Source organism: Halyomorpha halys, unplaced genomic scaffold (assembly GCF_000696795.3).
Source record: "Halyomorpha halys isolate HHAL.00 unplaced genomic scaffold, Hhal_1.1 Scaffold859.1, whole genome shotgun sequence".
NCBI lineage: Eukaryota > Metazoa > Arthropoda > Insecta > Hemiptera > Pentatomidae > Halyomorpha > Halyomorpha halys.
The window spans coordinates 102,085-116,942 of NW_027115553.1; the positions used below are offsets into that span (position 1 = coordinate 102,085).

At 30.5% G+C, this 14,858-nt stretch overlaps 1 protein-coding gene across 2 annotated transcripts; it reads right to left on the reverse strand.

The window, feature by feature from the left end:
• Positions 1–2,653: 2,653 nt before the first annotated feature.
• On the reverse strand, positions 2,654–14,142 carry LOC106686674 (spermatogenesis-associated protein 20). Of its 2 annotated transcripts, none has more exons than XM_024361595.2 (12): positions 13,712–14,142; positions 13,491–13,637; positions 12,671–12,890; positions 12,454–12,597; positions 11,998–12,342; positions 11,670–11,849; positions 11,183–11,585; positions 10,086–10,248; positions 9,796–10,004; positions 9,193–9,392; positions 7,105–7,364; positions 2,654–3,591 (listed from the first exon to the last, which is right to left on the reverse strand). In XM_024361595.2, exons 1-11 carry the CDS (start codon positions 13,852–13,854, stop codon positions 7,113–7,115), a joined length of 2,406 nt encoding a protein of 801 aa, XP_024217363.1. In that variant the 5' UTR covers positions 13,855–14,142; the 3' UTR covers positions 2,654–3,591; positions 7,105–7,112. The 2 variants fall into 2 exon arrangements, with proteins under 2 accessions (XP_024217363.1, XP_014285586.1); XM_014430100.2 differs by having other exon boundaries at positions 7,101–7,364; positions 13,712–14,141.
• Positions 14,143–14,858: the final 716 nt, after the last annotated feature.

Sequence of the window (14,858 nt, forward strand, 5' to 3'; positions counted from 1 at the left end):
TTTTCATATAATATTACATTTCGAAAGATTTTTTTTTATTATTTTATTTATTTAATGTGATTTACAACTGTACAAATAATAAATACAATAAGTAAATATGTTGTATGTTTCATACACTTGAAAATCTTGGGAAGGAACCACCCATTGGTGGTACTTCAAACATTAATTTAAATTAGAAGGTCCCATGGGCGTCTTCTCTTCAGACGCGTCGGAGGATTATCAGGGATTGTTAAGGATGAAAGATTAAGAATTAGGTTGGGTTAGGATGGTTAAGGAGTTTGGAATGAAAAGACGCATATCTGTTTTGGGCCAAATCTGCAACGAATGGGATGTTAAGACGTTTGTGAGTGAGTTTATTTGTAACATAATAGGGTGCATCAAGAATTTTGGATTGTAAGGATTGAATGCGGGAGGAATTTGATGGTTTGGTGGAGCCCCAGAGCTCAATTCCATATGTCCAAATTGGGGTGATTATCGTAGAGTATACTAATTTTTTGTAGTGAATGGGAAGTTTAGAGCGCTTGTCAAGTAAGTGTTGTAGCAATCGGAATCTATGAGCAGTTTCTTGTCGTTTCAGTCTTGTGTATGGATTCCAAGTATCTTGTCAAGATGGAGTCCTAAGTATCGAATCTGTTCAACAGGCATTAGTGGAGTATTTAGAAAGGACACTGTAGGACAGGAGGGTAGAGGTTTAGAATGTGTGCTGTGATAAGATCATGGCCAGGACCTTTTTTAGAAGGTAATTGGTGGATGATGTTCATTATTTCTGAGGGATGAAAGGCATTAGGAGGAAGGGTCATTTGGAGTGGAATTGTAATCTCTGCTTCAACATGTTCAAGATGGGTTGGATTAAGGATATCAGGATGGGAGTTAAAAGTTTTAAATGTTCGCTGAACATTTGAGTTTTTTCTTCATCTGATCGTGTCCAAGTTTTATTTTCAGTGAGAAGTGGATGGTTGAAGGATTTGTATTTTAGTAGTTCTCCATAATGATTTGTCAGTGGTATTTAAGTTTTCTGTTAAGTTCTGGAAATTTTGTATTCTGTGTTTTTTAATTTCTGCTTTTAGTTTGTTAGTCTATGTATTATAATGACTTTTGTCTGAAGGATATCTTGTTCTGTGTCACCTCGCTCTTGTCCGGTGTTTTTCTGTTAATAATGCTTGTATGTGATGAGGTAAGTTGTTTTCTCTAAAACTTTTTATGTTCATTGGTGAAGTATTGTTAATGATAGTAGTTCCTATCGATCTAGAAAGTATTTCGATAGCAGAGTCGAGCTGTTCTTTTGTTTTTAGTGAAATTTTTAAGTCAAGTACGTTTTCTAGATCAGTCCGACAATTTTTCCAGTTTACCTGTCCTGTAACCATTGAAGGGAGAGAGCGTCTAGGAATAGGATTTGAATGGATGTGAAGTAGAACCGGGCTATGATCTGAAGATAGGTCATCTAAAGATTGAATTGTGGATTGTGAGGTGGGTATTTGGGAAGTAACAAATATATCAAGGATATCGGGACATTTTTTAAGGAATGTAGGCCAATAAGTAGGATTTTTAGGGGAGAGGATGGAATAACTATTGAATGTTGTGACTTGGGAAAGAGTCCTACCACGAGTATTGGACGCTCTGCTTCCCTACCATTGATCTTTGGCGTTCTAATCTCCTCCAGCAATAAATCGCGGACCAAAGGACCGGAATAAGGAGTCAAGATGGCTATAGGAAAGGGAATTACCTGGAGAACAATATACAGCTGAAAGTGTAATGTTAAACGGGCAAGAGGATAAGCTGACGGATGTTGATTGAATAATATCAGACGGTGTGGAAGGAATAAGGGAGTGAGATAAAGATTTATGAATAAGGATACAAGAACCTGCATGGGATGTGTTGTCAGGGTGATCTGTTCTATATGCAACATAGTCGCGTATGTAGAAGTAAGAATCCTTTGTAAAATGGGTTTTAGTCAGTAGTGCCAAATCGATGAAATATTCATGGAGGAAGGGAGGGGAGGGGAAGCTTGAGGTGCCTGAACTCGACGAGTTACTTCTACATATTTAATAATAGGCTGTCTTCTGGAGTTGATGGGTTGTTAGAAGCGATTGTTGACTGGGGTACGATGTTCCACTTCACTCATTGATGGGCCAGGAAGTTCTTCTCCTAGAACCACTTTGCTTTGAAGGAACACTTTTAAGGCAGAATTTGTGGTTTTTTGACATTGCATAGTTTAGTATATTTCACAACCTTTGTAGTTAGCAGGATGACCTTCTTTCCCACAGAGTACGCATTTAGCTGGAGTCTCTCGAGTCTTCAGACAGGTGTCAGATGGATTCGAAAGATTTAAATAAAATAGATGAATTGAAAAATAATTATTTATGATTTTTTTTTTACTCAGTAATGAAAAACAAAAAGTTAAACTGTTGCTTTTATAAAACATCTATAAAACTTTTTTATAACAAAAAAAAAGTATATAAAAAAAAACAGAACCTTTTACTAATTTTGTGGAAACCAATTTTCTTCTTAAAATGAGCAGTTTCTTCAAAAGTCATTTACATATAATATCCACATTCATTACATGAACCTGTATTGTTTCTAAATATGTAATTTTCATTAAAAATGTAGAAAGATTAGGTTGGTATGCTATTCAATTATAATTTTTAAAAATAAATAAATTTCAATCATTTATTGAATCATTAACATATTTTTTTTTTCAAGTTGATCAATTCATCATCAAAAACATACTTTAACAATTTTTTTTTATATTTACAAAAACACATAAAGTTATTTAAATAAATACATAAATTGTCTTAATATCTCTTTATAAAAACAACAATATATAAATATCACCATTGATTCTTACAGCCTTTCCATTAATCTCAATTCTGCCCAAAAGGCAGTTCCCAAAATTATCACAAAAGATAAAGTTGGAAATAACATAAAGGGTAATGTTAACATAAATTTACACTCTTTTTTTTTTTAATTATAATAAAAAATTACAATAACTAAAATATGATAACAGAATCCTTTTGATTAGTTTTATTAGTTTGATTCAATTGAAAAATATTTACATTTCCGGTGTAAAAGATATTAGAATATAATAATTATAAGAAAATGAGATTCAAACTGAGTTGCTTTTTTAAGTCTAATGGAAATTAATATCAATAATGAAAACATGACTTTAAAAATGAAACTAACTAATTGTACTTGAAATTTATAATTCACTTACGGTTATCTAATTGGTAATTAGTACATCTTTGCAAATTTCTAGGGGACTTCGAAATAACTTTTGCAAAAAAATAAAAATAAATAATTTCAAATACTTCTTACAAGTACAAAAAACAAAAGTCACCTGAGAGAAAATAAATGATATTAAAAAAAAAAAACAAAAGATAAAAGTAATAATCCAAGTAACTATTACAAGTATAAAAAAGGAAAAAAGACATAAATACTTCAATTCTTTTTTTTTTTTCTTTTAGCTATATAAATAACAAATTGAGGTAACCGTTAATTTTAGAACAAGCAGCTAGAGATCTAGAGTGCATCATACCACTAAACCTTCATCGGTTGGTTCCTCTCTTCACTTTCCATTCATAAACAGAATATAGCCTAAAACATAATGGAAACTGATATCAAAGAAACAAATAAAATAAAACTAATATATTTTACATCTGTAAAATGTGATATTTTTATAATGTGATCAAAATGAAAATTTCGACCCCTAGAACCTATGAAGAGTTCAGGAGTTCAGTACTTTTTTAAAGAAGTAATGTTTCTTGAACAGTGCTTATACAAGGTGGTGGCTTGTGTTCATGATCACTATCAACCGCCTGATTTTTCCCCCAATTAAGGGTACCCACTTAATGAGGCTGCGTAGACCCTGGATGGCTGCAAAACCCACAGGGTTGACTCAAATCTACAGTAAAAGAATAAATAATTATCTGCTGCAACCAGATTTGAACCCCGGGAACCTAGGAGTTAGTAACACAGTGATTTACCCACTGAACTTCTTATATTGTAACTTCTTATAATATGTTTTGAAAAAATGTCGGGCATCAAGTTGACTGTATTAACAAATCTAGATGATGGTAGATGTAATAATGATTTAGTCATTAAAATAAGTATGGCCATATTTCAAAAGGAAAGATTAGTATATTTAATTTTAGAGGAATTGTCTAATCAAGATATGTCTGTTTCAACTAACAGACATAAAATAATGAAACTTAGGTGAATATATACAAAGTTTATTAAAACAACATTGGGTTGCTACAAGATTTTGGATCGCTCATTACTGGAGACCGGATTTTAGTGCAATTGCAACTTTTGTTCCCTAACTTCAAATCCAGCCAAACCTCAACAGGTATTCGAATCATGGGAAATTCAAATAAAACTAATTTGATATTGCACGTTTTATGTTTCTTCTACAATTTTGTAAGTTTTGAGTTTTATCTGCATAACATAACATGCTATACTGTTTTGGACAAAATTTTGATTTTTGTTGGATAAAATTTAATGCTTCAGCTAAATTCCTCATAGTATACACACATAGCTCAATGTATGCCAATATTTATTCATTTTATTATTTTTTCATAGTTAATTTATACTATAACATCGACAAATTTGAGGTAAAGCAATGCATTGATTAACATATGAAGAGTCAAATTCAATTTTAAAAAAAGAACAAGTAAACACAAGTGACGAATGTTCTTGAAATAGAATTAACGAGTGGTTTCCGGAAACTATCAAAAAGTCTCTCTAGAATAAACTTGTTATAGAAAAGTTTCAGTGTTGTTTATTAGTTGGATTCCCAGTCCCTTCATTCTCTCATGTGACTTTTTTATCACTGGGGAAATTTCAATTTTGATTATACATTATTATACTGCATTACCTTACATTATTTTAAATAAAAAGCAAACAAAAATCAATTGGTCTGGTCAATATGAATTTACAAATACTTTTTAAAGTTTTTCAATACAGATTTATTACTTATTAGTTTTTTGGTTTATTGTACAATTGGAAGGTTAAGCAGAACAAGCAATGTGAAATTTTAGGGGAAATGAAAAAGAGAATTATGCTTGGAAAAATATTTTTAAATATTTCTATATGGTCTCCTCTATATTATTTCTAGAACTTAAAGTTAAAAATTGAATGTAGTGATATGAATATAAAATAATTTAATACAAATAGCTTCCTCATAGCTCTTCAATTAAGGACAAAATTTTAGGTTTTTAATCAGATTAATTTTGTTTTTTATTTGTTTGCATTAATGTAAAGAGTATTTAGCGAGTTTAATTTTATTCAAATGATGTTAGGTAAGCTTTCTATGTATTAACATAAATTATACAATAAGGTTGACAACTCCAAGATTTGGGTGTTTTTCATTTTACATAATTTGAGTTTTCAATGCAAAAACATTTTGGATTTTTCACTGCAAGTTTTTCAGTGTGTTACTACATAAAAATCCAGTTTCTATTCGTTACTGATGTTTAAGTCTCCATTTAGGGCTTCTTTGACTTCGGAGTAAAAAAAATGCATTAATTGTGGTTCACCTTGAATAATCCAACACAATCCTCTACCGGCGATGATAGGTAATTTTTTTTTTGGCCATCATTTAGATCACTATTTCATATCCCTTTTAATCTACCTTCACCAAATTTTCAGTACCATAATTGTATGTAAGGAGGGAGGTTGTGCATAATTTTTTAATAAATTGTTCAGTGGAAGTTGATTTAAGTTTTATAGAAAGCTTATAGGGTAAATATTACCCACTACCTCCTTTAGTGTGTTGGGGAGGTGAAAATTCTCCTCCAGAACATCAATGATTTTATCTGAAACTTCATTGGATTAAAATTACAAGGATCTATAAGATTAAAAAATTGAAGCTACCAACTGATCTTACTACAATTATGGAGCAATGATTTGCTGGTAGAGAATCGCTAAATCAAAAGAAAAATTGAAGAAGAAAATAGATAAACTGTAAAATCAACAAAATAATTCTATATACCCATCTAATAAACGTAGAAAGGCGACAAATTAATTGCTATAAGCTAATATATCTGGACTTGGGTTTTTGCATAAATTGTGCTAATGAAATTGGGATATTTCAATAAAGTGTATGTTAATATTTTAATAAACTTAACACATAAATTTTGAAGTAATTTTTAATAAGGATTGATTAATAATTCATAATTTTGATGAATAAATATATTTTTTTTAAACAAAAAAAGAGAAATTACAACATTAAAGATCTATTTGGGACCATTTGAATATAATTATCCAAAAAGTTTCAAATGGTATGGTAAGCCATTATTTAAGTAAGTTAAATATTCAAAATTTATGAAACAAGACCATGTTTCGACAATGCAGAAAGATGGTTTAAAATATAAAGTAATTGACAATTATGGTCTATATTTTGAACAGTAACTTTAATGTGCAGATTTTATAGTTAAATTTAAATAACACTTATTTTTTTAACTAAAATTTTCTGAATAACCTAGTATTGTATGATTTTAATAGCTACTGCAAAGTATGATACCCTACAAACCTTACTAAAGCTACAATAAACAGCACACTAAAAAAATAATTCATAATCAATGATTATATAATATAATCATTGATTATGAATTATACCAAAAAAATAATTCATAATCAATGATTATATAATATAATCATTGATTATGAATTATACCAAAAAAATAATTCATAATCAGAAGATTGGAAAAAAAATTCAACATACTGAAAATAAAAATCAAATCGTGTATATATGGTGAACTTGACAATTGAAATCTGATTGGAACGTCACCCTAATTTCAATAACAGTATAAAATTACTAGCATATCAAAGGTAGAAAGTTGAAATATTAGTAAATGATTTTAATGAATAAACAAATAAATAAATTATATTCCATATGTCATAATAATTTATTTTCTTAATTCTTGGCAAATATACCAGCAATTTTATTTAATGTCAGTAAGCTTTGGTCTCATAAGAATATAAGTGTTTGTAAAAGTTTCCTTAAAATAATGTATTTTTGTGTTCAAATTTGATGTAGCAATTACAACAGTAAATAAATTTTAATAATAATCAAAGACCAACTATTCTTAAACATACTTACTTACCTACAATATAAATTAAATCCTCAACAAAGCGGCCAAGTCTACAGGAGACGTGACGGGAAGGGAGCAGGCTCTACCCCTGCACACGTACGCCGCTTCCCGATCACCGAGCTTCTTCATCTTTCTCACCGATTCATTTCTCGTAACGATAAAGTTGTCTGAGTTAGATCCGGTGGTCACCAACACTATGCCTGGGATTATGTTGCTCTGAGCGACACGGATTAGCTCTACGGTTTCACTTTTGCTCATATCTCCAGTAACCACGACCTGATAAATCCAATAAATGACATTTGATTTAAAAAAAGTGAAATACGTAGTTTCTTTTTAAAGTGGATAACTAGTTTTCAAAAATCATTCAATCCTTAATTAAATTATTCGGTTAATTCTAAGTACATATGTTGTTTCATTATTTAAATCTTTTTGTCTCTAAAATTATATATTATTCCTTTACTGCTTTGCTTTGATAGTGCCAAAACTGAATAAAAAAAAAAAAAAGTTATTTTGACTTGGACGTATTCCAAATGCAATAGCATAGACTGGTATGACATTCTCTACAAAGGTCCCAGTATAGACTGTCCCAAAGTGACCCCAATCTATGGAATAGGTCAAATATAAAATTTGTAAAAAAACTTTTTTTTTCCAGATGTCCCACAATCCAAGCGTAACTACATAGCAGTATATTCATATTCAAATCACAGCTTTCTGAGCTCCAACATCATTCTAATACTACAAATACTATATTAACTTTTTAGTAAACAGAATGAGACTCACTCCATAAAATCAGACTTTTCATTTTTTAATATTGATTCTTATAGCATTGAATAAATGGTTAAAAGCAGAACATTAAATTTAATTTATAAATAATCTTTACACTTTATTGAGACAGGTTATTATTGTTTAAATACATAACTTTTATCCAATTTCAGTCTAAAAACAATTTTTATTTCTTAATAAGTCTGACATTTCAGCAAATTAGACGATCCTCAAGGAAAATTGATCACAAACAGCTTTTATTATACATATGATCTTTAACAATTTTAAGCAAATAACAATATGATTAAAAACATATGATATCTTGATACGATTTTAGAACCACATCATTTAAAAAAACAACATTATGCAGGCTATTCTGCCCAGGTGATTAATTTCAGTCCACAATTACCCTATGAAATATTAAAACATTAGGGAATCATAAAATTTTGTTAATAAGCAATTCTTAGATTGTCTAATTAACTAATTTGTCAATTCTTCACATTAAATTAAGAATTAAAATTTTTTTTTTATTTAAAAATTGTTTAGAGACTAAAATTGGATAAAATTTATTTATTTAAACAATTAAATTTAATAATTTATTACATTTTTTATATCCTATTACAAAAGAAAAAGGTTAGAGTTAGGCAACTAGAAATATTACAAGAACAACTTTTGTGAAAACTTTTGAAATTTGACTTAAATCATACAATCAACTGAAAGTCTCATCGAGCACGACCTCTTTAAGGATCACAAATTTATAGAATCACAATTTTCAAAAGATAAGATTACAAATTAATATGAACTTAAGTTATAAAACTAGTAGAAATAATAATACCATCAATAATATATAATTGTAAGACAATAATCTTCTGCTGGGGAGTATGACTAATGAATCTAATTTGCTGAAGAATTACCATACAGTTAGTAAAAGTTTCACATAATTTCTCTTTATTTCCTACCAAAAATAAAAGTTAACCCTCAAGTCCTCGGGCCTAATAGAGTTACACTCATATATTTTAGGAACAACTTTAAAAAATCACTGGTTTAAAAGGTTTCTAAGATAGAGAACTCTTAAAATAATTTTTAAGTAAACATTGCCAACTAAAAAAAGATTGAACTGAATTGGCTTTGACGATTCTATAACCAAATCCCTAACATATGTGTCGCATAAATAAATAACGTTTCAAACAGAATAAACTTTGTGCTGAAAACTTTGATTGGGCCATACCAAAACAAAAGAATATGAAACGCACGGCAAACAATCTTGGAAGTTTTAAGTGAACTCAACATTTGATCAACAGTTGGTAATTGACAAATGAAGAATGTTGATGCTATTACGTACCAGTGTTGGAGCGTCGTGATAGAGCATAAGAGCACACACCATTTCGGGAAGTGCAACAGGGATTCGTGATAGCCTTGAAGTAAAAGAAGATAAAAGTTTACTGGCCTTTTCCTTCATTTCTGGGCAATCTAACATACAGCCCAGTCTTAGCAGGTTACCAGCTGCAACTGAGTTACCACTCGGCTCGGCACCGTCCTGATCTAACATAACAAATATTAAATCCATTTAAAACTTTGTAAAAGATAAATAAATTTTAATATAATCGTATATAACAATAATTTAAGAGATGTATTGCATGAGAAAAATTAAAAGAGCTTAAAAAGAAGAGTTCACACCAGTATCATCAAAATCGTAAGAAGTTTTAGTATAGCAGTTTATAGAAAAAATTTTTTTTGGCTATTCCAAGATCAAATGATGCACCTAAAATGATTTGGTAAAGAGGCAACAAAAACAAAAATGACTAAAAAAAAAGAAACAAAAACGGTAAACTCGTTTGAGATATAATCGTGACTTTTCTAAATTGAATAATTAAACTTTTTTTTCTATGGAATGTTGGTGTAATTTAATCATTTAAAAACCAACTAAACATAAAGATCTATAAACCTTCTTTAAGCCGGAAAAGATTGTGGCCGTCCGAATTAGAGGTGGAAAAGTAGCCAGCAAGCCCATGATCCCAGAACAGTTCATCCTGAGAGGCCTGTAGAACAGAGGCCCATACGAGCCAGTCGGGATTGAACGTGCATTCGTATAGATCAATGAGGCCTTTGATGAGGCAGGCATAATCATCCAAGAATCCTTCAATCGGCTCCTTGCTGAAGTATTAATATCCAAAGTTAATGACAAAAAGTATAAAAAACCATTGAAATGTTAAAAGTAAGTTTTGACCAACATACATTTGAGCAATTTTATTATTTTCAGTGTAACAACTTCTCAAGAGCCTTTTTTTGTCAGTATAGAGGTACTTCTTGACAAAGTTTGCAGCATCGATAGCTCGTTGCTTGTAGCCTTCATCATTCAATGCACTCGCAGCTTTGGCATAGGCAGATATCATTAACCCTGTAACATAAAATGGAAATAATTTCATTCCAAATCAGTTAAGGGAAATAACAAATATCAGATAAAGGAGTACAAAACAAGAATTTTCAATAAACGGTATATACTGGGCTCAGATTATTCAACATTCTTTTAGCCTGGTATCCTTTTTTTTATTATAGTTTATTTAATATAAGTAGTTTATATAAATATATATACTTTAATTAATACTAATCTGAAATTTAACAAAGGATTTAACAAGGATGGATCTGTATGGAGATCAGTCAGTGTTAAATAAAAAAAAATAAATATGAGTATTTTTTATTACTTTCTTTACCACCAACGTAAAGATAGTAATGTATTCAGGCCAACTTCTTGATGTGCAGTTTTCAATGGATCTATCCCTTTTAGAGCCTTCTTAATACAAAAAAAAACTTTGGGGCCATTGGTCTGTCTGTGCCATAAATATCTCTTGAACAGATTGCTTCAGTCTATGATTTTTTTATATAAAATAGGGTATCTTGAGGGTAATAGCCAAAAATATGTTTTTTTCTTGACAAGGATTTTGATTAAGATAAAAATTGTATATAGTCTTCTGAAATATATTCACTTTTGGTTATTAATTTTTTTAATAATCCAAAATCTATCTAAAAAATGTTCTCCCAGAACATTCCAGATTCTCATCTGAAGGATAACTAAATTTTCAAAAATAAAATACCTAAGGGACCAATATTAGTGAAGATACAGCAAGGAATTATTGTATTAGTCTTAGCAGCCAAATATTTTGTCGAGTATTTTAATAAATTTTGCTTACTGTCAGTGATTAAATAGATTTATATCTTATTTAATTGGCAAAAGACAGGTTTCGATCATAAAAATTTGTAATTAATTAAGTAAATGATCCTAAAGAAAAAATTTAAATATAGACAATAAATACTAAGGCAATAATTTCACAAACCATTCCATGAAGTGATAATTTTATTATCCAGATGTGGTTTCGGTCTTTTCTGTCTTTCTTCAAAGAGAATTTTTTTCCCGATTTCCAGTTCTTTATGTAGATCTGGAAGACTTAAATCAAATTTATCACAGGTGTCACGTTCTGAATGGAATACAGCTAGCACATTCTGACCTTTTAATTCACCATGAGGATCATTTTCCGGGGATACATTTCCTCTAGGTTTAATGCTATAATAATGACAGAATACTGAGCTTAAATTATGTTCTGGCTTTGTTTGCAATGGTATACTTAGCAGGCTATTGATTTGATCATAGGTCCAGACACAAAAAGCGCCTTCTTTTTTCTCAGTACTGTCATGCGTCGGATACGAATCAGCATCCTCAGCACTATAAAAACCACCTTCCTAAAAGATAATTAAAGGTGATTAATTCCTTAAAAGTGCAGCTGTGATAGGCAATAAAGAGCAACAATAAATATATTTTCTTACTGGATGGCTCAGATCTCGAGAAACATAGGTCAGAATATCCCTCACCACATTAGCATACTTATTATCTTTTGTTAATAAATAAGCATTAGAATAGACAATAGCTAATTGCGCTTGGTCATACAACATCTTTTCAAAGTGTGGTACATGCCATTTGCTATCTGTAGAATACCGAGCAAAGCCCTGCAAGTAATTAATACAATAACAACAAAAAAATGATTTTAGCACTTATACATGAAAAACAAAGATTTTTACCATTAGGCAAATTATTACTGAATTTCATGATAACAATCATTAAGTACTAATATACTACGATAAACTGTAAAATTACCTGAGCAACATGATCATGGATTCCTCCTTTTGCCATTTTGTCAAGCGTATGAAGTGCCATCTCCTTTGCTTTTTCCCCACTCTCAGACTTAGGGTCTCGCGCAATAAGGTGAAATAGGAAACTATAATTGGCTGGTTGTGGAAATTTTGGAGCCATTGAGAAGCCACCAAACAAAGGCTCATAACTGTTGCTAAGTTGATTAAAACATAAATCCCAAGTTTCTTTTCCTGGTACTTCTCCCCCAATCAATGAACCAGCTAGGCTAACATCAAAAGCAGTCGTCTGTTCTAAGAGCTCGGTTATTCTTTTACCAGTAGCTGAAACTTTAGCCCGCTGCTCAGCCCACTATAAAAATCAAATTTTAAATATAAACAAAAAATAAAAGCATACTTCAAAAATGTTACGAGATGCAATACTAGTACATAATATGATGAAAATAAAAATTGAACATCATACTTGCTTTGCCATGTTAAGAAGTACAGTTTTAAAACCAGGTCTACCATAGTTGTCTTTAGGGGGAAAATAAGTACCACCAGCTACTGGTTTTAAATCTGGAGTCAGGAATACACTCATAGGCCACCCACCACTTCCTGACGTAGCCTGGCAGAAAAAACGAAATCAGAAATAAAAAATTAAACACAAAACTTTCAACGTTGATAAGGAAGAGTATTACTTGGACAAATGTCATATAAATCTTATCAACATCAGGCCTTTCTTCACGATCAACTTTAACATTCACAAAATATTCATTCATAATTGAAGCAACATTTTCATTTTCAAATGATTCTCTTTCCATTACATGGCACCAGTGGCAGGTAGAATAGCCGACTGAAAGAAAAATAATTTTATCTTCTTCACGAGCTTTCGCAAAGGCCTCTTCACCCCATGGGTACCTTAAACAGACAAATCAAAAAGAGCATCAGATGTGAAGAAAGGTATATAAAAATAATGAGACAGATATTTAATAAGATCAAAACATATTTTCTTTAAAAGTGCTAACGCAATGCTTGATGATTTACCATACATAGGATATTTACAACACATAAACTTAAAAATGAAAATATGTTTGTTTATTACCTCAAAATGACGATGTCAAATAAGTTTACTTAATTTTCAAATAGGTAACTTCATAATGAACCAAATCAAATAATGGATAACCAGATATATATAAAGAAATGTTTATATTTAAAGTGACAAAATGAAATTTCAATATAAAATTTGGAAATATAAATAACAAACCACTTTAAGTAATGAAAATAGGAAATAAATATAAAAAATGTATTCCAACAATTGTAAATATTTTCTCAACTGTCAATAGACTATAAGGTCTATGGACTCGACCAAACATTAAATGTCTTAAAGCAAATATTGAATCCAATTAAATGATACACTGCATTAACATAATAAATTCCTACTCATTGTTTGCAATAGAATGTGCCAATGAAATACTGATTAATGATTGATTTATTTATAAACATATTGTTGAAACTTACCAATCTACGGGGTTAGTCGCATGTTGTAACAAATAAGGAGATTTCTCCTTACCCAACCTATTCCGATACTGTTTTTGTTCACTTTCAGTTACAGATTTTTCAGTTGCCATTTCCTCCCTTAACAACCTTACTGAAGTACTGAGTGGCCTGCGAAAGCACACTGTTAAAAATTGTTGAAGCACAAATTGAATTGCATTTGAAGTATATTGAAGATCACCTACCTCTGAGGAAAAATGTGTTTAAAATAGAGTCCAACAGGATGATGAAAGTTCCTACATATCACTAACTTGGAAGCCAAGTGAACATATGGGTAACGTAGAGCACTGAAGGCTTTGCAATTTGCGTATACCCTACCGAAAAACATAACATTGGAAAGAAATGATACTGTATAATCAGAGAATTAGCCGTGTCTAAGTCAGATAAAAATAATTTGAAGAATGGGTACACAACCCAGCCATGACAGAAATCCACTGATCTTTCGATCAGCTGCTCCACTTTTATTCATACTATTAGGTCCTTCTGATAATTCGATAACTACTCAAATGGCTTTTTCAATCAACAATCGGGAAATATTTATAATTTTTTTTCAGGAATTAATTAACAAAGAACAATCAATTCTAAACGACAGGTTATCTCGCAGGGAGTTTATTTACGTTTATAACGTGGCCTTGAAGTATAAAATAGATTATTTACATGGTTTTAGGTGTAAACAATATCATCTTATCAACTTTAAACTTATCTATAATACGTCTTATTATCTGGGATAACAGCCAGAGAATTTTTTATTCAATACTCTAAATATCTACAAATTATAATTACCAATTAACATGACAAGAAAAATTAATAGAAACGGTGAAATATAAATTGGTTATTTGAATACATTTATTCAACTTGAACCTTTTCTTGATAATATAAGTTATATGTTTTGTAATTGGTGATAAGTGAAGCAATATCTTTCAGTTTTCGGAAATTATTAATATAATTCGATCAACATTTCGAAGTTTCTCTATATTCTAAAGCCAATCTAATATGGTAGGTCGAACTATTGGGTCATTTCTTATGAAATGTCCGTTTTTATCTCTTCAGAAATTCAATGTGGGATTAGCGGATTTTTTATTTTTTTTAAATGTTTACAGATAATGATAAGCCGTTATTAATCTTCTCTTTTTTGATAATATTTACTATCATTCCAATTGATTGCACACTGTTTAGTATATCATCAAATATGGCCATGGAAACGCGATTTTCGAGTAAATTTGTTTTATGGGTTTAAACGTTGACACTCTGCAGCCTAAGTTAGAGAAACATTACCACGGCATTCGGGGAAGGCCCGATGTAACGAACGGACCATACCCCTGTGGTTTGTAA

Excerpts from the sequence above, each read along its gene's own strand:
- LOC106686674 (XM_024361595.2), bottom strand. The coding sequence starts at position 13,854 with ATGTTTTTCGGTAGGGTATACGCAAATTGCAAAGCCTTCAGTGCTCTA. Across the intron at positions 12,343-12,453 it reads TTCTTAACATGGCAAAGCAA|TGGGCTGAGCAGCGGGCTAA; the intron begins GTATGATGTTCA and ends TGATTTTTATAG. Across the intron at positions 11,850-11,997 it reads TCCATGATCATGTTGCTCAG|GGCTTTGCTCGGTATTCTAC; the intron begins GTAATTTTACAG and ends AATTACTTGCAG.